General features: G+C 48.6%; 2 protein-coding genes across 5 annotated transcripts in view; one reads left to right on the forward strand and one right to left on the reverse strand.

Moving 5' to 3' along the window:
- RSRC2 (arginine and serine rich coiled-coil 2) overlaps positions 1 to 6,774 on the reverse strand; it is a 220,960-nt gene extending 214,186 nt beyond the window's left edge. Inside the window, exon 1 of the mRNA XM_083590385.1 lies at positions 6,769 to 6,774. The gene's annotated coding sequence lies outside the window, so the exon portion shown is untranslated. The remainder of the gene's footprint in view (positions 1 to 6,768) is intronic.
- LOC310751152 (solute carrier family 2, facilitated glucose transporter member 11-like) lies at positions 603 to 21,409 on the forward strand. Of its 4 annotated transcripts, none has more exons than XM_083590264.1 (12): positions 603 to 844; positions 4,518 to 4,616; positions 8,434 to 8,594; positions 9,133 to 9,257; positions 9,588 to 9,717; positions 9,837 to 9,985; positions 16,805 to 16,992; positions 18,278 to 18,388; positions 18,492 to 18,593; positions 18,917 to 18,989; positions 19,732 to 19,859; positions 20,969 to 21,409. In XM_083590264.1, exons 1-12 carry the CDS (start codon positions 779 to 781, stop codon positions 21,167 to 21,169), a joined length of 1,533 nt encoding a protein of 510 aa, XP_083446390.1. In that variant the 5' UTR covers positions 603 to 778; the 3' UTR covers positions 21,170 to 21,409. The 4 variants fall into 4 exon arrangements, with proteins under 4 accessions (XP_083446390.1, XP_083446391.1, XP_083446392.1 ...); XM_083590265.1 differs by lacking the exon at positions 603 to 844 and adding an exon at positions 881 to 1,253; XM_083590266.1 differs by lacking the exon at positions 603 to 844 and adding an exon at positions 1,436 to 1,563.
- The last annotated feature ends 342 nt before the right edge of the window (positions 21,410 to 21,751 follow it).

Raw genomic sequence — 21,751 nt, forward strand, 5'->3', positions numbered from 1 at the left:
GTCCTAAAACATCTGGAGGGCCGAGTTTGCCTAGGCCTGGCCTAAAGCGTTGCTAGCTGGTCAGAAAGGAATGACCTTGGCTTGCCCCTGTTCCTTTGGCCAAGGCTTGAGATGCAGGGATCTGCAGGGGAGGTTTCTCAGGTGAGGGACCACAGAAACTCCAGGTTTCTCCTCTCACCTCCCTCCCTGGGCTATCTCTACTGACATCCTCTTTTCTCCTTGCTGGCCTTGGACCCCCTGCACATTCTGGGAAGCAGCTCCTTGGGTTTGTCTGCCTCTTCTCCCAGTGACCGGATTCCTTTGCCAGCCTATCCACCTGGCTCTCTGGCTGGCTGCGGCCATCTTTCCTTTGGCTCTTTTTCTGCATCCACTTTGGTGTCGCCAGCTCCATATTCTGGAGGCTTTTGCTGCATCTCCAACAGAATTCTGCCCAAAGGGGGCTAGTTTGAAAAGCTCTGGACTGTGACCCGCTCTTTCCAGGCAGACGTGAAGCCTGGAGACACCAAGGGAGACACCAATCAGACAGCCCCATTTCTTCCCAGGTCTCTTCTCTCGCATTGTGTAAGCAGCACTCAGCTGGGAGCCCTCCCTCCCCACCGGATGGAGTTTGCAGTTTAAAGCCAACTTAATTTTTTGAGCCAGCAACATGTGAAAGCCAGTCAGGTGAGGGGCTCAGTCTTTCTTATTGGCGCTTCAAGGGGCCTCTAGGTGGAAGAGCTGAGATGCGAGAGAAGGGCCCTCGGATGCTTCATCAGCTCTGCGCATTGCTCCATACTCCATGGACTGCTCCAAGTGTCCTGCCAGAGGCTCGAGGTCCAAGGGAGGAATGAGGGAAAATCACAAGGTAATTGTCTCCTCCCAGCTCTCTGTTTGCTTCTTTATATCTCTCTCTTCACGGACAAATGGGGGCCCACAACAAACTAGTCACTAATGTGCATGTTTCCCTGAGCAACCAAAACGAATGGACTTTTCACAGTTGGTGAAAAAGTTCTTTGTGGGGTGACCCCTGAAATGCTTTGACTCGCTGGCAGGCTGTGATGAGTCCCAACCCATAAAACTCCATAGACAGCCGAGTCTGGAGTACCTTGGCATGAAGGCTCTGGGGTCTGCTGCAACAGCACTTTGCCACCCCAACGGTGGCACCTCTCAGCCTCCTTCTGCTGTAGCTCAGCCACCTTGGTGAGAAGGCCACCTGCCAGGTGTGGAGAATGGAGCACCAGCCGCTGCTGAAAGGTGCTGGACAGCCTAGCAAGGTAAGCAAGCTTGCAGAGTCACAGGCGACAAGGCGGCCGTGGGCTTAGGTTTCAGGGAAAAGGCAGAAGTATTGAGTCTCGTAATGCAGGAGGGGATGTGTGTGCGTTGTAGAGGCAACTGAAGTGAGGATGCAGATTTGCATACCCTGATTTTAGAGGAGATCCCTTCTAACAAACAGATGGTGGGTTGTGTGAATACTTTCATGAGGCAACTGATAATGGAAATTGCAGCATGAATTTGAGAAGTATCTGCCTGACTATCTATCTACCCAGCCTTTTAGGATACAAATTCTTCTAGAGAGGCTTGCAGGTAAGATTACACTACCTTCTTAAAAGCCCCCAAATACCCTTAGAGACCATCTTGGGTGTTCAGATTGACGGGGGGTGTGTGCTCTTGATAGTTCTGGTGGCACTAGCTGTGTCATCCCTCCTTCCCCACAGAGAAGGGGCATCTGGCACCTTTGTCATTCGGCTCCCACCCTATGCTGAAGAGGCACCGCTTCATCCTGGCCTTTGATACCTGTGAAATATATATTTCAGGACCCACCCTATTATTCCGATTGTAAATTATTTCCAGTGATTGTAATATTGTTGCAAGCTGTGCAGCTACCTGTTGATGAAGGCTGGCAATAAATTCGACAGATAAATAAATAAATAAAGTCAACAGCATCTTTCGTACAGGGCAGTTGATGGTAGGTACCTGAGGGGGGATTTGTTTTGATTGTTAAATTTCAATTTTCTACCCACTGCACTTCAACCATTTTGACACCACTGTCAGTGAGTGAGCAAATATTTATATATTGGTGACTCGTGTGGAGAATTGTCCTCTCTCTCTCAGGGTGCAGAACAGAGAAATAAAAGCGGAGTTTAATTCTGTAAGTAATAAATGGGGGTGGGGTCAGAGTCTGGAATGGGGGCATATGGCTGCAGCTACTGCTTCACCATCATTTCGGCTTTGGCGAAGGCATGTGTTGAGCTCTGATACTTGCCGCTGTTGGCAAGAGACTGATGGCCCAAGTGACCGCACTGAACTCTGTTTTGGGTGAAGAGTCTAACCAACTGTGCTGGAGCATCCACATCCCTGAACAGACACCTCTCCCATCCCTCAGCCCCCATTTGCTTGTCTCAAGGTGGGTCAGTTTAATGTTGTGGCATGTCAGGAGTGAAGGAAAGGAAGCAGGAATGTGAAAAGCTAAGAGCATAATGAATGACAGCTCCTCATCCTGTCAAGTGATTAATTCCTCAGATAATCCATCCACATCAGCATCACAAGCAGGAAGTCACGAGGCTCTCAGCAGTGATGGGGATGGTTCTCCTGTGTGGCTGCCCTGCTCTGCACACGCAGCTTGTTGCGCGAGTGCTTGGTCATCTCCTTGTCTGCCAGCCTCGAGGTGAAGCCAAGGCCCCTCCCACCGCCCAGTCTAGGACAAAAGGGAAACAACGAGGCACTGGCGGTTGTGTCCCAAGGAAGTCCTTCCTCTCCACCTTGCCCCCTCCCCCAGGACAAAGGCAAAGTCAAGAAACACAGCAGCCCCAGAGAACTATAGTGAGCAGTGGGAAAGGATTTGTTTGTTTTCCAGTTTGGGGCTTTGATTTCCTCACGATTCAGAAAGTCCAGAGTGAGTCATGATGTAGCCAGTAACTTTGGTGTTGGGGTGGTAGTTTTGTGTGTGTGCATTCCTTTGTGCTCAAGCCAGACTTGATCAGCCTGGGTCACATGCCAAGGGATTACCTGGCAAAGAGGCTATTCCTACTTGAGGACCAAGGCGGGAGGCCAATGGGCAGGTTTCCAAGTGGGGACAGATGCCAAACAGCTCCTGCCTCTGCTGCCTGGTGGAGCAGGATTCCTCCATCAAACAGGGCAGCAGTTCTGTGGGTCAAATGAGGTGTCACCCGGCAAAGCTCGCTTTGAACAGTTGGGCCACTCAGCAAACACTGTTCTGCAGCAGGCTCAAACCTCATGAGCCACCCCCAAACTTGCCTGCTCTCCTTGTTTTCCATTTTTTGCTAGAAATTGTTGTCTGCCACTTTTTTAAATTCACAAAGCAAGAATGCAAACTCACAAAGAGGAGAGCTCTGATGGGCAAGAGTGAGCTGTGCTCAGGGATCCTGATTCTGCAACTCTTGCTAAAGGTCACAATGATTGCCTTGTTGGATCAGGTAGTAGCTAGTCAGGTCCTGTGTGCTTTGCCAGGATTCTAGCGACCTGCAAGCATCTGAAGTTTGTTGGTGCTGACCCTGGGAAGCTGAACTGCATTCAGGAAAAGGAAAGCCAACACCTCTGTAGTGCTGGGAAAGATCCAAGGCAGGTGGGGAATGGAGAAGCTGAATCCTAGAATTGTAGAGTTGTAAGGGACCACGAGGGTCATCTAGCCCAACCCCCTGCAATGCAGGAATGTTTTGTCCAATGGGCATGGGAGTAGCCAGGATTTTTGTTGGGGGAGGACAGGACTTTCTATTGTTTTACTTGATCTGGGGGGGGGGTTTAGCTGCCCCCTGCCCCCCATTGGCTATGTCCATGCCAACGGGGGACTCAAACCCACAACCTGAGATTAAGAGTCTCATACCCCACAGACTGAGCTGTCCTGCCTCTGCTTTAAAATGCAAGAGGAAGAGAAGACGACAGGTGGACGGGGCACCTGGAAGCAGAGGCAGCACAAGGAGCAGAAACCCACAGGCCAAAGGGCAATGCCAGACCTGCTGTTCAGCGGGTGCCCAATTGCTGCCACTGTGCCATGCAATCAATGGTGCTTGCTTGTGTTCTTAATTCATTGGTATGCTTCTTAATTAATTGCTTGATTCAGTTTATAAACCATCTGATCACATTTATTATGCTTGACTTCAGTGTGAGTACAAATCCGCTTCTCCCTTAGTTCAGAACTGTGGGTGTTACAGGTAGTCCAGCATCAGCGCACCTCTGTGGCAGCCTCTCTGCTGGAGAGGAGGGTGGCATAAAATGCCTGCCCCCTGGGCCTGAGGGAAGCCTTCCCCAACCTGTTGCCCTCCAGATATTTTGGACTGCCACTGTCATCCGCCTCAGCATCATACAGCCACGTTGGTTGGCTGGGACTGATAGGACTGCTAATCCATAACATCTGCAGAGCTTGGCAAAGGCTGCTTAGATGTCAGTTATAATCTGCAAAAGTGAGAGATCCCATTCTCTGAAGGAAGGCTCTTGGGATGAGAGGTTATGGGGGAAGGCTCCAGTCTGTTCCAAGTAGCATGACTCTCTGGACCATGAGGGTCTCTGGCTTCTTTCTCTAGCTCCCGACTTGGACGCTCCTTTTGGCTGTTTGTGCGGCAGGAATCGGAGGCACCTTTCAATATGGGTACAATGTTTCAGTCATCAATGCACCCACCGAGGTGAGATGCTGTTTTTATCTCTTTTCTATTGCTGGAGATGGGAGGGTTACTCTACACTATTCTCTGACCTATCAAAGGCTTGGAGCAAAGTTGCCTGTTGCTTTCGTAAACCTCTTCCCCAGAAACACTTCTTATCAAGCCATGAGGATAAATAAAAAGCTGTCAGGTTGTCGGCAGGACGCACCATCGTTCAAATATCTGCATCATGCAGGCGACTCATGCAGTCCAAACTAAATGAACACTCCACCCCAGATTTGTGTCAAGGAATGGGGGCCACTTGTCCTCCCCAGATACAGGGGGGCTTTGTCCCTCTCCCTTCCCTCAGGGCTACTTTGGCTGCCATCATTGGGCAGGAGGCCACAAGGGCCAACCAGAAGAATCTCCTCCTTCCAGTCCTGCCTTGCCCCAATTGCCCCTGAGGAGGGGAGACTGGCCAAGAGCTGGTGATGGCTCCATTGTGCTGTCATAAATCGACAGTAAGGCTATAGATCGTAAAACTGAGCAAGTCTGGAGGGAGGCAGGCGGCTGCCCTCGCCCATCATCAGCTGATTCCCTTTCTGATTAAAGAGTGCAATCTTGATTTACCAAAACATTTCATGCATTTTAAAAATAATTAAAACAAAGTAACCATGGAGAGATAAAAGCACGAGACTGAAAAAAGAGTGAGACAAACAGGCTGATGTCTCATGGATTGAGAGCCTGGGGCTGCACGGATAGCAGAGTTCAGAGGATGCCGGTATATTTTGGTCTGTTGAAGAGAAAATGGCCTGCCCTTCGTCTCACCATGACCCAGCATTCAGAAAGATGGATTCCCCCCTCCCAGACTCTTGAGTGAGACAATGAAGCATCTCTTAGAGGACAACCAGTGCCTGTGTGTGGTGGCGGTGGCGGGGGGAGGGGAGCATAGTTGGGGACATTGTCAGGAATCAACACCGGGGGCCCTCTGCTGGCCCTGGGAATCTGGGAAAGCCAAGCCCCACACCTCCCCACTTTCCCTCTCACCAGCCTCTCTGGTTTCATGGTGGCCTGGCAATGGGAATATGACTGTCCTTCAATAAGAGGGTTAGGCAGCTGTTGCCATGGAAACAGAGCCACCTCTCTCTGCATAGAGAGGGGCAGAGGCAAGGTGCCCACAGCCTTGAAGAGTGGCAGTGGCTCAGTGAATGGAGCACTGGGTGTGGTTGCCCTAGCAAGTCCTTGCGGCTCTGCCAAGTCATTGATCAGTTGTTCACCAACAAATGTAAGCATTACCATGTCCTGACTCCTGCTGCTACTTCCTGCTTCTTGCTGTTAGGGTACGCCCCCCTGCAAGGTTTCTACCTCACACTGTAAATCTCCTTTTCAAACTAACAAGATGCCCCACAGCCTGCCCAAGTCCATAAGTTAGAGGGTGGGAGGGGGCGAGGACCACAAAACCCCTGAGCACCTGCCAATTTATTTAGAAGAATTTATAAACTACTTTTTAAAAGCCTAAGCAGTATACATGAAAACAATACAAGCAATTATCAATATACAAATAAAATAAGCAAAATTTAAAAACAAGTGAACACAACTAGTCTTGCCAGGTTTGCTTGAGCAATTTTTTAGCTGGGTGTTTGCCTCATATGAAGACACAAGGAGCCTCAAAGCACAGGTACCAGTTCCTCACAAATGTGAGGTGAACATCATATGGTCCTTGTAAGAGTTCAAGGTCCATGGACTAAATTGCCGAGAGGCACCTGGGGGCCGGGAGCAACCCTCAAGTAAACTCTGCATTCACCAGGCCCTGGCTTGCTCTCTCTCTCCTGTGGCATTTGCTACAGAAAGGCTGTTGTGTAGCTGGGCAAGGAAAGAGATGCTTCTGGTCAAGGTGGGAGGCTTGGATTAGATGGGCCAAGCCCGACTTCCGGGTTGGCGCCATCGCCGAATGGCGGACTCCCTCCGAGCTCCGGAGGGAGCCGGCTCGGCAGGGGCTGGGTTTTACCGCACCGGCGATGCGGGGACCCTTAGAAACCACGGCCACGGGGGCCGTGGACTTGGAGACTCGGCTAGCACCGCTAGCGCCCTCCCGACTCGTGAAGGAGCCTTTTTAAAGGCTACGGATCGGGTGCCGGGGAGAAGCGTGGTGCTTTGAGTCCTCTGCCACCCCTGCCGAGCGAAGCCGCATGCCATCCGGCGGAGAGCGCTGACTTCTTCCATTGAGAATTTGGACTTTTAACAACAACCCGTGAGTAAATTGGAAATCGGGTTTAAAAGAAGAAAAATTTTTTGGATTTGAGACGAGCGGGGGGGGATCTAAAAAGGAAGTCAGTCCCCCTCCCTATTGTAGACATTTTAAAACAAGGATTGGGAAGCCAAGGCCCAAAAAGAACGGTATCTTTGCTAAAATCAAGAATTCCATGATGGGAAAGTACAAGAATTGTGCTGGAGGAAGAATTGAAGGAGAAGGAAAATGCACCCCCCTCCCTGGGAACCGGGGCGATTGAGGAGTGAGCCTGGTGAAAAGAGCCGGTGATTTTGACAGCTGTCAAAGTAGCTGTCAAAGTCGGAATTTTAAAGAGGATTTTATTACAAGGACCTTGCTGGTCAAATTTGTTACAACTTGATATAATTTGTTAAGACTTGAATACAAAATGGCGAAAATACGGAGAACAATCGGATTTTTGGAAACAAAGTTACAACAACCCCCCTAGAGGAGCTTCGGGACATTACAAAGATGGGCGTAAGCCGGGAAAAATACAACACTTCGGAATTTCACAGAACTGGTTATCTCCTGGGAAAGCTGCAAAACTGAAACTGAATCTCGTCTACAGGGTGTTTAGACTAAAAGGAGACAACAGAATACTTTACTGAAGAAGGAAGGGACTGAACGCAAGTTTTTGTTCCTGAATAACAACAACCCATGTAGAGTTACTAAACTTCTGAATAAGAAAGTTTTAGCAGCGGAACAAGAGGAAGCTGGACTATAACCTTGAAAGAACAATGGGGGGAATTTTATAATTTGACATTTTTAAAGATTTAGGAATTAATTTTTAAAAAGTAATCCTAAAAATGGGAAATAATTCTGCAAGGAGTTGGGGGAAAAATGGGATTGATGGACTTAAGACTTCCAGGCTGGAAACATAGATTGGAGGATAAGGGAAATTAAACCGGGGAAGGGGAGGGAGAATTAGAATCCAAAGGCTTGCAACTATTTTCTGAATTGGTTTTCTTTTTTCTAATATATTTCTTATTTTTTTTATACTTTTATTCTGTGTGCTTTTACTTTAATGGGAAAAAAGGGGGACATTGTGGAAAGAAAAGGGGGCGGGCTATGGGGAGAGATCTTTTGCTTTTTTTTATCAAGGGTGTTGCATAAGGTTTGTATAAATTTAAATTTGAACAATGGGGTATATAAATTGTGCTTTAAATCAGAAACAGAACTTGTGGAAACAACAATATGAAAGGGGAATACGGTAGGGGTGGGGGAAGGGGGGAGTCCCAGAAAGTGGATGTTTGAAAATAAGGTTCTGAATGTATCTTCATAATTTCTTTTCTTCTCTTTCTGTATTTTGGAAACTTCAATAAATATTATTTAAAAAAAAAAAAAAAAAAAAATAGATGGGCCAAGCCCTGGATAACGCCATGTCAGGCTGCAAGGAGATGGCTGTGTAAAGGGGATGCTGCTCACCCACGAGGTCCCACTTTCCTGGCACAATTAATTCCTGCCTGGGATCAGGCCAACCAGCCACCATGCGCTGGGTCTGGGTCTCAAGACAAAGAGGCAGAAGGGCTTGCTGCCCCTGGAGAAGAGGAGTTGGCAGCAGCGCTAAATGATCTCTCCACTTTGTCCTTCCAGCACATCCACAAGTTCCTCAATGACACCTGGCAGAGGCGTTACCAGGCAGAGCTCAGTTCCAGCATGCTGACCCTCCTCTGGTCCACCATTGCTTCCATTTTCTCCCTGGGAGGGCTCTTTGGGGCTCACCTTGGAGGCAGCCTGGCCATCCGCCTGGGCAGGTGAGCAAGATGGAAGAGCACACGCTTCTGGCTTCTGCAGAAGAAGCTTCACTCTTCTGCAGGATGCTTCTTATCATAAGAAGAAAAATGGTTGTATTGCTTTCTTTATTTTTTTGGATTGCTTAATACGAAAGAAGTGAGGCCATGTACGCAGTCCCCAACTTAATTTCCCCTGCATAACAACCCTGTGAGGCTGGGTTGAAAGAGTGAGACTTGCCCAAGAATAACCAGGACATTGACTGAGTGGGTCTTTCAGCTCATCTTCCAGCACTCAAAGCCAAGCACAACCCTATCAGCAAAAATAGGAGTGTTGGGGGCAGGGCGGGGAGTCTCCAGAGGGGTGACTCTCCATTGTGTGGTTTAGTGGGAAAGAGGACCTTGTGGATTCCAACCAGCTTATCTAAGATGTTTAAATTTGCCTGTTTCTCTTGGAGGTCCTTGAACGCTGTGCCAACTTTGTCCAGGAGCCCGTCAGGGTCTGTGACAAAAAATTCTCTGTCCCTCAAGGGTGCAATCCTGTTACCCTCCTCCTTTGCAGGAAAGGAGCTCTTTTAATGAACAACTTTATTGCCATTCTGGCCGCCATCCTCATGGGAATTAGCTTTCCAGCCGGATTGTATGAATTGCTCATTGCTGGGAGATTTCTGATTGGTATGAACACAGGTAACACTCAACTTTGCACCTGGGAAAATTCACCTGGTGGGATTTCAGGGGCATTAAGGGCACATGTGGGATATGTTTGTGCACCTGTGACTTCATCAATGATCAGCTAGTGGTCTTACTTTGTGTGGGCACATCCTACTGCAAAGGGCCTTTATGTAGTTTTATTTTGTGAACCTTTGCTTTCTTTTTCTGGTGGTGTTGTTGAGGCTGAACACCCTGTGACACCACTAGCAACCTATAATGAAAGGCCACCTGCAGCCCCTGAGGCTCTCCTGTGTGTGGATCCTGCAATGAAGAAGGGAGGCCACTGATTTCCTCTTCCATTTCCAGGCATCGGTCTCTGTGTGCAGCCTCTCTACATAGGCGAGGCTGCCCCTAAGCACCTGCGAGGCGCTATGGTCATGGGCAGCTCCATCTTCCTGACAGGGGGGATTCTAACAGGACAGGTTATTGGCTTAAGGTGAGTGTCGGGGCCCTCATCTCCCAGAGGGGGCTGCTCAGCTCAGGCCTGGCTTGTTGTCCCAGGATCAGAATGGAGCTGGCAGCCCCTTGTCTCAGCATTGTCTGTTCTTCCTGCAGGGAATTACTTGGCGGAGAGGCCTACTGGCATTTCCTGCTCTCAAGCAGCTGCTTCCCAGCCTTCATCCAACTCTTGACCCTACCCTGGTTTCCAGAAAGTCCCCGGTTTCTCTTCATTGACCAAGGGGATGAGATGAAATGCATCAAAGGTGAAGTCTGCCCTTCAGCATCCACTGCTCCTTGCTTCCCCCACCCCACCCCCTCGCTCTCAGCCCCAGACACCCTGCTCCCCAAAAGGTTACTTACCTCCCCAGAGAGGCTTTTAGCCACGTGGGAATGTTCAGGGAGGCAGGAGAGGATATATTGTTTAATTATATCCTTCCCAACTTGTGTTAACAAGTTCTATAATTTAGCAGAGTAACATTCCCCCTTTTAAAAATTGCACAGCGGATAACGTCTTTGCCAGGCGTGCATAGGCCTCTAAAATAAGTTTCCTGGGAATTCCCTTTTATTCCCTCTTAAAAGAATAGACACGACACAGTCTTGTATAACAGTATATCATAGAATCATAGAATCATAGAATCATAGAGTTGGAAGAGACCACAAGGGCCATCGAGTCCAACCCCCTGCCAAGCAGGAAACACCATCAGAGCACTCCTGACATATGGTTGTCAAGCCTCTGCTTAAAGACCTCCAAAGAAGGAGACTCCACCACACTCCTTGGCAGCAAATTCCACTGTCGAACAGCTCTTACTGTCAGGAAGTTCTTCCTAATGTTTAGGTGGAATCTTCTTTCTTGTAATTTGGATCCATTGCTCCGTGTCCGCTTCTCTGGAGCAGCAGAAAACAACCTTTCTCCCTCCTCTATGTGACATCCTTTTATATATTTGAACATGGCTATCATATCACCCCTTAACCTCCTCTTCTCCAGGCTAAACATGCCCAGCTCCCTTAGCCGTTCCTCATAAGGCATCGTTTCCAGGCCTTTGACCATTTTGGTTGCCCTCCTCTGGACACGTTCCAGTTTGTCAGTGTCCTTCTTGAACTGTGGTGCCCAGAACTGGACACAGTACTCCAGGTGAGGTCTGACCAGAGCAGAATACAGTGGCACTATTACTTCCCTTGATCTAGATGCTATACTCCTATTGATGCAGCCCAGAATTGCATTGGCTTTTTTAGCTGCCGCGTCACACTGTTGGCTCATGTCAAGTTTGTGGTCAACCAAGACTCCTAGATCCTTTTCACATGTACTGCTCTCAAGCCAGGTGTCACCCATCTTGTATTTGTGCCTCTCATTTTTTTTTGCCCAAGTGCAATACTTTACATTTCTCCCTGTTAAAATTCATCTTGTTTGTTTTGGCCCAGTTCTCTAATCTGTCAAGGTCGTTTTGAAGTGTGATCCTGTCCTCTGGGGTGTTAGCCACCCCTCCCAGTTTGGTGTCATCTGCAATTTTGATCAGGATGCCCTTGAGTCCATCATCCAAGTCGTTGATAAAGATGTTGAATAAGACCGGGCCCAAGACAGAACCCTGTGGCTGTCGGAATCAAGCCTTAATCAGTCAGAGGAATTGGCCACTCTCCAGGTGCCCGGCTTGGATTCTTTGTTGATCTCCCCCGTCAGCGACTCCCGGCAAGACAAGGCGAGATCCCGGCGATCCTCCACAAACGTGAGAAGGACACACCTTCCCTCCTCCCTCATTCCCCAGGGAGGGGAGAGAGACAGACAGAAATGTATTTACATGCCTTTATTTCTGTCTTTCCAGCAGTGCAGAGAAAACATGTCTGCACTCTCTCAACACCAATAGCAGAGAGAGAATAACTCCACCCATGTACTTCCAGTACAGGGTCATGTGACACTCTGAGCTAACATCCGCTGCTCAGTGCACAGAATAGACTGTCCCTTTGTTCCCACGGTACAGTCCCAAACATCAACATCCTGTTTGGCTTTCCAGCCATCTGGAGCACTCAGCAGCATTGCTCCTTTTTCGTAACATCCTCCCCCAAAAGAATCAATGCGTGTTGCAGCAAGCAAAGCGTGATCCAGAGAAGAAAACAAACAGTTGTTATACACATAACACTCCCCTGTTGTTTCAGTTCCACCCTTGGAACTACCCGCCACTGGTTTCCCCAGTGTACCTCTCTGGTTGTCTGGCTTCCAAGGAATGAGTGCATCTGCATTACCTTGGCTAGCAACTCTCTGTTGTGTCTTTGTCTCTGACTCAGACACAGCTCCAACCTGTCCCCGGTTGTTTACAACAGCAACACATGCAACAGCTAAGTTAGCAAACTCTTCTGAGTACCTTTTGGGTGGTTCACCCTTTGTGACTCTCTCAGACCTGCGTAAGAGGTGCTGATCCTCTCTGCTCACTGGTTCAGTCTCAGGACTCTTAGGAGAACCAGTTCCAATAGTAAACAGTGGTTCATCCTTCACCTGTGAAGGTCTATCCATTGTGTGAGATTTCCTCTCAATGACTGTGACAACAGAGCTCTCTGAGCTATCACTGTCGCTCTCAGTACCACTGTAGTCTGTAAAATCATCATCATCATCTGAATCGTCCTCTGTGGGAAATGTGTGTACTATCACTCTCTCCTGTTCAGGAGCACTCTCTATAAATTTTGTGAGAATCACCTGACCAGATTCAGACAAAATTACTCTGTAGAGACCCTTTTCATATCCCACAAAAATGCCTCTGGCATTCTTTACTCCACCTGGAGCTTCTGTCCTCACATGAGACCCAAAAACCTTGAAATGGGCAACAGAAGGTTTTCTATGGAACAGTTTCTCAAAAGGAGAACTTCCCAACTCTTTTGAAACCTTTCTCAACCACGTATAACAAAACGACATTAGCGACTCGGCCCAGTACTCATGTGGCAGATGTGAACTAAGCAATTGCGCATTCATCCCCTTTTGCAATTATTTGTTCACCCGTACACAGACACCCCTGTTCCATGCTTCCGCTGAAACAGCAACCTTGTGTCTTATCCCTTTCTTCTGCAGGAACCTCTGGAAATCCTGTAAAAGAAAAATTTGCTTCTCATCTGTCAAAAGACAATCAATGTTAGCATCATGCATATTTTTAACCTTGTCACAAAACTCCTGAAACCTTTCCAAGGCTTCCTGTGGCCTCTGTAACACATAAATCCAGACAAAGTTAGAGAAATGATCCACACACACAAGATAAAATATTGCATTGCCTCTAGATGGTTCTAGAGGACCAATCACATCAGCATACACCCGCTGAAACGCTCTGTCGACCCTGGCCACCTTCTTGGCGCTCGTTTTGATCACACCTGCAAGAGAAATCAAGTTAGACTCAGAATTACATTCCATGTAATCACTTTGCTTAAAAGTCAACAAATACAGTCCATCTTTCTCTCTGGCAGAAAGATACAACTCTCCATCTTTGAAGATCTTGCAGCTCTTATCATCATAGGACAGTTTGAGTCCTTTCTTTGCAATCTGCGAAACACTCAGCAGATTGAACTTCAATTCAGGAACCAAGTAAACATTGTGTATAGTCAGGTTCAGACTCTTAAGATACACAGTTCCTATCCCAGTCGCTTCCAGCTCCTGACCGTTGGCTTGTTTCACAGCGAAGCTTTGCTTCTTAAACGTTGAAAAGAGTCCTTTGTGTGGGGACATATGAACAGAACAGCCTGTATCGACTATAAACGAGTGTCCAACATCTGGCGTGGTTCCTTTCGCCATCAGGGCCTTTGCAGGTTTCACCGAAGACTTGGTATGACCTTTGCCTGCTGCCTCAGGCTTTGCTGAGCGGCCCTCAGCTTCTTTTGGCTGGCGTGGCTTCTTGCAGTTCCGCTGAAGATGCCCAGCCTGTCCACAATTGTAACATCGGACAACGTTCAAAGTTACAGCAGTCTCTCCAGTAGCAACATCAGTGGGGGAATTAGAACTCCGTTCCTCCCTCCCCCTGTCCTTCACCTCCAGTGCAGCAAGCCTGACGTGTTCATTCAAAACAACGGCAGACACCCTCTCCGCGGTCAAATCTTGCGCCGGAAGGGAACCAAGCTGACTGGCAACCGTTTTGTAAGTCCGATTTAGGCTGTTTATCATCATGAAGCAAAACACTTCCTCCTGTAGACGGAAATTGCGTTCCACCATCTGCTGGCGCAGATATTTCATTTCTGTCAGGTGCGCTTGAACATCTCCATCAGGCGCAAGCCTCAGATTGGTCAGCTTCTCAAAATACAGCAACGCTGAAGAGCCAGCATCCCTCTGATGTGTTCTACGCAGCGTTTCCCAAATCTCTTGCGCGTATTCCAAATCCTGAATATGCACAAGTTGATCATCCGAGACACACAGAATTATAGCCGTCCTGGCCTTCACATTCTGTGATTCCCAACCTCGCGTTGGTGCTTGAGGGATGGGGTTCTCAATCACCCCAAAAACCCCCTCATTCTGCAGCAGGGCCTTCATCTTTACAGACCAAGATGAATAATTGTCATTAGTCAGGGGAGGCGGGTAAGGCAAGGCTCCCCCCTTCTTGGCATCCATTTTGAATCCAAGTCTCAGCTCTCACTCTCGAGCCTGTAAAATCCAAAAGTCTCTTTTGGGTTGTTTACTGCCTCTCTCAGACAATCTGCAAGCTGTCTCACAGTCCTTGCAAAGAAGCGAATTCAAAACAACTTTCGCTTTCCCAGGCTCTCACTGAGCCAGCCCCACGTGTCAGTAACTTTCCACTGTACTGACCGTCGTTGCCTAGCAACTGTGCATTCCTTACTTGAGACAGGATTTCTTATCTAGCCACAAGTATGCCTGGTATGCAAGCCTTTGCTCTCAGAGCTGGTTTTCCAAACGCAGCTCCTGTGAACCAGAGAATCAAATCAATCTGCGTTCACACTTCTAGCCCGATATTCAGCATACCTTTTTGGGGCTCCGTTGCTTGGAAAACACCCCCTCTTGGTGTCCAGCAGTCTGTTCAGCTTCTGGCTGCAATGCAGACGTTATCTTCTTTCCTTGGTGCAGAGGATGGCACACGATCCATCAACCTCTCACCTCTCATGCTGATTCCCATGGATCAGATAACCACCGGCGTATGCTACCATTTGTCGGAATCAAGCCTTAATCAGTCAGAGGAATTGGCCACTCTCCAGGTGCCCGGCTTGGATTCTTTGTTGATCTCCCCCGTCAGCGACTCCCGGCAAGACAAGGCGAGATCCCGGCGATCCTCCACAAACGTGAGAAGGACACACCTTCCCTCCTCCCTCATTCCCCAGGGAGGGGAGAGAGACAGACAGAAATGTATTTACATGCCTTTATTTCTGTCTTTCCAGCAGTGCAGAGAAAACATGTCTGCACTCTCTCAACACCAATAGCAGAGAGAGAATAACTCCACCCATGTACTTCCAGTACAGGGTCATGTGACACTCTGAGCTAACATCCGCTGCTCAGTGCACAGAATAGACTGTCCCTTTGTTCCCACGGTACAGTCCCAAACATCAACATCCTGTTTGGCTTTCCAGCCATCTGGAGCACTCAGCAGCATTGCTCCTTTTTCGTAACAGTGGCACCCCACTAGTCACTCTTCTCCAGGATGAAGAGGAACCATTTATGAGCACCCTTTGGGTTCGGTCAGTCAGCCAGTTACAAATCCACTGAGTGGTAGCATAGTCAAGACCGCATTTTACCAGCTTCTTTACAAGAATATCATGGGGCACCTTGTCAAATGCCTTGCTGAAATCAAGGTAGGCTACATCCACTGCGTTCCCTTCATCTACCAGGCTTGTAATTCTGTCAAAAAACGAGATCAGGTTCGTCTGACATGACTTCTTTTTCAGAAATCCATGCTGACTATTGGTGATCACAGCATTCCTTTCTAGGTGCTCACAGACTGTTTGCTTAATGATCTGCTCCAGAATCTTCCCTGGTATTGATGTCAGACTGACTGGGCGGTAATTATTTGGGTCCTCTCTTTTCCCCTTTTTGAAAATAGGGACAACATTTGCCCTCCTCCAGTCTGCCGGGACTTCGCCTATTCTCCAGGAATTCTCAAAGATGACTGCCAGTGGTTCTGAAATCACATCTGCCAGTTCTTTTAATACTTTTGGATGCAGTTCATCTGGCCCTGGAGACTTGAATACATCTAGACTAGCCAAGTATTCTTGTACTATCTCCTTAGTTATTCTGGGCTGTGTTTCCTCTGCTGAATCATTTGCTCCAAATTCTTCAGGTTGGGCATTGTTTTCTTTATCGGAGAAGACTGAGGCAAAGAAGGCATTGAGGAGTTCAGCCCTTTCTGTGTCCCCTGTTTGCATTTCACCATCTTCTCCTCTGAGTGACCCCACTGTTTCTTTGTTCTTCCTTTTGCTACGAACATACCCATAAAAGCCTTTTTTGTTGCTTTTAACCTCTCTAGCAAGCCTGAGTTCATTCTGTGCTTTAGCTTTTCTATATAAAATAGTTTACTCACATTCTGTTCACAGAAGTTTCCCAGAAGGCAGACTTAGGTTACAAAATATATACACATGTGGAATCTATCCCATAAGGAGATAGAGATGTTGCTTCTTCGAGGAATGGAGTCAGAGAGAGAGATGGGTTCCTCCCCTGTGCTATTTTGTTACCTGCACAGGTGAGGTCACGCCCACCTCTGGTCACATGTAGAGGAAGTTTGTCCTAGCCCAGGCAGGAGGAAATAGGAAGTTCTGACTGGCTGGCCCAGACACCCCCTTTTTATTTCCACTCTAGGAATGTTGTATTTGACTACTCTGTGTTTCACACCCCACAAGCCACTGCTGGTTGTTTCCTTCTGCTCCAAAGAGTTGTGTGTCCAAGGATTTGGTGTGGAGCCTTGGGCAAGCCAGTTTGTGCCGAGTCCAGGTGCACCTGTGAAGTAGCCAGCCTGACTCCTCTCCCATTGGGTGGTTGGGAGGGTGGTTTCTATGATCCAAACTGCAAGGCCCCTTGCCTGTCTCTCTCTTGAGCTGCAGCAGCTCTTGGTGGCCTCACGAAGATCTCCTGTGCTCAAAGGCCCACTTGGGCCCTAAAAGCTCTCCTCTATCCTTCCCAGCAATGAAACGGTTCCATGGCCCTTTGAACTACCAGGCAGAAATGGAGGACATCCAGAAGGAGCGCTTTGCGCTTGGTGGTGAGGCAGCCAAGAAACCCTGGCAACTCTTCACTGACCGCAGCATCCGATGGCAGCTCATCACCATCATCCTCTTGACAATGGGCCAGCAGCTCAGCGGGATCAATGCGGTGAGTACCAGGACTGAGCCACTCCCCACTCAGGAGAAGAGCAGCTCTCCATCAGGCATTGCTCATTTGCCTGCTGCCTAGTTTCCCCCCTGCCATGCAAGGACATGCATTGACACTCCAAACAAACATCAGCCAACTTGGAAATGGCTTAGCTGCTGGGACTTCTCTAAGAGATTCCTGGCAGCTGTCACCTTGAGGAAATGCTGAGTATGGTTAGGTGAGGGGTAGGCAACCTAAGGTCCATGGGCCGGATGCGCCCCAATCGCCTTCTCAGTCTGGCCTGTGGATGGTCCAGGAATTGTGGTGTTTTTACATGAGCAGAATGTGTGCTTTTATTTAAAATGCATCTCTGGGTTATTTGTGGGGCATAGGAATTCGTTCATTTTTATTCCCCCCCCCAAATATAGTCTGGCCCACCACATGGTCTGAGGGATGGTGGACCGGCCCACGGCTGAAAAAGGTTGCTGACCCCGGGTTAGGTGCTCTGTTCTCTGATAGAACTACAGTTCCCAGGATTCCTTGGCTGGGAGCTGAGAGACTGAAGGTGGTGCGGAGCTGGCTCAGTGTAGATGTGTCCAAACAAAGGGCACACATGTGAAAGGACATTTATTCCCATTGTTAGCACAAACAGGGAAATGTGCATTGGGCTCAAAGGTGGACTGGGAAGGGGGCAAAATGTCAGCCTTTTTAGGAACTGGGGTGACAGGGAAGTGTCTGAATGTCACTCACTACGGGAGAAACTCCAACCCATCCTTTGTTCCGAAGCAACTGTCAGAACCAGAGTGGGGTTGTTTATCTGCCAGTTTCGTGTCCAAGTCCAGCTTTCCATTTTACATACCCAAGCTGGCTGGCCGATCTGCTTCTTAAACTGAACTTTGCCTGATCCAGTTGTCTATGAAGAGCAAAGCTAATGTCAGTCAGGCCCTCTCCCCACCCCACACTGTTCCCCTCCATGTGCTCTCCCTTGCACTGGACATCAGCAGTGAGAGCATGGCTGGTGGCACTCTTGACCAGCCCTTTCACAGCCAGCTCACTTTCCTGTGAAGATTGGAGGGCGACCCTCCCAGGGAAGAATGCAGAACTTCCAGGCCCCCGTAGTGGGCAAGTTATGCACACCAGTTTTTAGAAGGTGGTAACATTAAGCAGTTTCTTTTCTTTTATTAGCCGCTTTTCCAGGTAAGATACCTACCCAAATTAACTCTGCACAGGCCACATTGCCTGGGCTGTGCCTGCTTTGCCTGGTGATTTGCCTCCCATGCATTATGTTTTTGGTATTTACTCACAGATTTACTTCTATGCAAGTTATGTATTTGAGGAAGCTGGGATCCCCCGAGAAAACATTCCTTACGTGACCCTTGGCACTGGGGCTTGCGAGTGCCTCACTGCCCTCACCTGCGTAAGTGATGAGTGTTCCAATTGTGCCCATCTGAATTTCTGAGGCAAGAAAGGGAATCCTCCTTGCTGCTGAGTGAGTGAATGCTTTTCTCTTCTTTTCGCAGGGCTTGCTCATTGAGTCTATGGGGAGAAGGGTCCTGATCCTGGGAGGCTACTCCCTGATGACCTTGTGGTGCATAGTGCTGACTTTTTCCCTGACGTACCAGGTAGGCTGGGTAGTCTTGTTCAGAACACATGTGGGCCAGCTGCAATGCAGCTTTTCAACATGATGCCTGCTCATGTGGTGTGCATGGGTGCTGAATCTTGATGAGCAAGGCACCATGAGAGGAGTCACTGAAGGCCAGCAGGTCTCAGGAGTCTTCCGCGCAGCAGGAGGGAAGCCAGGAGAGACAGCACGCTGTACTTGGCCCCTCTGCTATTGGATTCCCACCCCCGGCTTGGCCCTGATCCCCTTCAGGGTGGTTACATGAGGGAGGGGCATGTGGCTGCAGCCAGTGCCAAGCCTTCCCATGTGCTCTCTCTTCCCCAGGTGTACTCGTGGGCACCCTACCTGAGCATGGCCTGCATATTTGCCTTCATCTTGAGTTTTGGGCTTGGACCAGGTACCTCTTCCCAGTGATGAATTTGGGGCAGCCACTGCGTGTGCCCTCAACTACCAGTTGTTGGATTTTAAGTTGGGGACTTTTGGAGCCACAGGGTTTTACCAACAGGCAGAGCGGGGCTACCAACAGGATGCTGCAAAAGCTAAGCAGGCTGCTTGAAGGCACTGAAACAGCCCACCTGCTGAGGGCAAGTGCAGGAAATGCATGGAGGCATCCTAAGTCCCCAAGAAGAACCAGGTTGCTGGACAAAGCCTCCTGTTCCCATGGTGGCCAGCTAGCTGCCTCTTCCAGGAAGCCCTAAGCAGGACATGAGGACAACAACCCTCTCCCACTTGCGTTTCCCATCAACTGTTACTCAAGATTAAGCACCATTGGATTCTCCCAGAAGCTCAGGGCAGGCATGAAGGGGATGGGAAGCATCCTAGGTCAAGAGGTAGAGCTGTTATTAGGTGCATTCTCTCCATTTTATGGGCATCAGATACTACTATTCTGTACTGACGTGCCTTCCCTCCATAGACCCAAGGATGACAATAGTTGCCATGCTTTAAAAGAAGAGGGAGTTGCCACAACTGTCCGTTTGTTCTTAGCCTATGGCTCTGTAGTCAGATTCCAACAAAACCTAGCTGCTAGCCTCCAAGACATGCAAGCAGCTTCCTAATCTAGGAAGGGAAATTGTTTTATTTTCTGTTTATTGAAATACTCCCCCAGCATAGCACCACCTTTTTTGAAAATTGGTTTGCAGGTGGGGTGACGAACACTTTGACCACAGAATTATTCACCCAGTCTTCGCGCCCAGCTGCTTACATGATTGCAGGCTCGGTGAGCTGGCTCAGCTTCTTCACTATCGGGATGCTCTTCCCCTTCATTGTGGTAGGTAAACTGGCAGTTTGTAGCCACCCAACCTCCCTTGGCTGCTCCTGCAAGACACCACTCAGGGGGACTCATCAGGAGATGGCGCTGCTGTGCCCGTTGCCCTGGTTTTTGCAATTGAAATTTGTTGTTTTTATTATTATCTTCCTAGCTGGGCTTCTGTCCACTTTCACATCAAAAAAGGGGCTCATAAATGTTGATATAAAATATAGGGAACCCCAGAGAGCACCCTTCTCTATCATCATCATCATCATCATCATCATCATCCCCACTGCCTGACATCAATACAAAATGAACTGAAGCTGGCCTCTGATGAGACAGCACCAAACCCTGGCTGGGCTCTCTTAGCAGCACCCCTGGCTGCCCCTTTTCAGTAAAGCCCGAGAAAGACGGTTCACCTCTTAGTGCAATTGGAGGCAATTCCGTATGATGAGCTGCCCTTGAATCAGGGAGGTGCCTCATGCACGAGGGACAAATCTTCACTAATTCCTTTCCAGCACTTAATACCTTTAGAAGCAACCCCCTGCGAAGGGAGCTGAGAAGTACATGAATGAGCAGAAACAGCTGCCAGTAAAACAGCCTGTTCAGCCCAGAAATGCATTTAGATCATGTTTTCTAAGCCTTTAATGACCTCTATTTAGAACTTGTCTCCCCAAAAAATGAAAAGGGAAAAATGCATCTAATTCAAATTCCTAGAATTTCTAAGATGTGCAATGATTCCAGTTCACTAAGCAGGAGAGATTTCTAGCCAGTGATAGTGGATGCAGGAATTCAAATGACCAGCTTAAGCAGATAAAGCCACTCCAGGTGGGGGTTGGGGTGTTGCTCATGGTCCAGGATCTCCTTCTGAGGCATGCTGGATCAGGTCAAAGGAGCCCCTCTAGCACAGCATCCTGCTCTCACAGCGGCTGGCCAGATGCAGCCTCTCTGGGGAAGGCTGCAAGCAGGGCCCAAATACAACGGTGCTCTTCCCACTAGTGATGATGGAGGTAACTTGTAGCCACTGAGAGAGAAATTCATGGAGAAGGCTGAGCCATCCAGCAGTGCCTGGAGGGGCACAGAAGGTGTTCCCCCCCCCACGTGACATGCTTTCTTTTTCCTTCTTCCAGAAAGGCCTCAAGCAGTACTGCTTCATTGTGTTTTTGCTAGAATGCTGCTTGGTTGTCATTTTCATCTCCTTTGTTATTCCTGAGACAAAGAACAAAACCTTCCTGGAAATTAAGAGAGAGTTTCACAAGCTCAACTTTGGTAGAAGCAAGGAACAAGAGGGAGAACTGTGCGAGAGACAACATCTTAGCAATGAGTTCTAAAGGGTGGGACACAGCTGTGAGGCGCAGGACCTTGCCAGCTGCGCCAGGGAACACTCATACCAACCGACTCTGCGAGCAGGCCAACCGTTGCTCCCCAACACTAGCAACCACCCCCCTGGCTACAGAGAAGTAGGCTGTTCTTGCTGCCAGGACTTTGTTCTCCCCACACCCTGTCCCTCCTTAAACACATTTTGTATCCTGTACAAGGACTCAGTTCAATAAAGTCAGCTGTTCATTTAAGTGACTTGTCTTTACTGCTGAGCCACAAAGCTGTGAGATGCAGCCTGGCAAAATCAAGGTAGGACAACCAAATGAAAGGTGACCAGCTCAGCAAGGAAAGCATCTCGGGGGCTGAGATACCCAGTGGGCATCTTTTGTGACAGAGTATTTGGAGGAGGGGGGGGGAAAGGAATGGTGCCCAGGGAAATATAAACAGAGACCTCACCCTTTAAACCCCCTTCAATGTAACCTTTCTGGTACTTTTAAAAAACTACCTTTAGTTGTTTATTTTGTACTGTTATAAAGTCCCTTGAAACATGTATGCAAGGTAAACTATGGATGATAACCTACAAACCTTGGGGG

The sequence above is a fragment of the Podarcis filfolensis genome (assembly GCF_964270895.1).
Source record: "Podarcis filfolensis genome assembly, chromosome: 16".
Lineage (NCBI taxonomy): Eukaryota > Metazoa > Chordata > Lepidosauria > Squamata > Lacertidae > Podarcis > Podarcis filfolensis.

Excerpts from the sequence above, each read along its gene's own strand:
- LOC310751152 (XM_083590263.1), top strand. The coding sequence starts at position 2,554 with ATGGGGATGGTTCTCCTGTGTGGCTGCCCTGCTCTGCACACGCAGCTT. Across the intron at positions 9,258-9,587 it reads TCTGATTGGTATGAACACAG|GCATCGGTCTCTGTGTGCAG; the intron begins GTAACACTCAAC and ends TTCCATTTCCAG. Across the intron at positions 16,993-18,277 it reads AGCTCAGCGGGATCAATGCG|ATTTACTTCTATGCAAGTTA; the intron begins GTGAGTACCAGG and ends ATTTACTCACAG.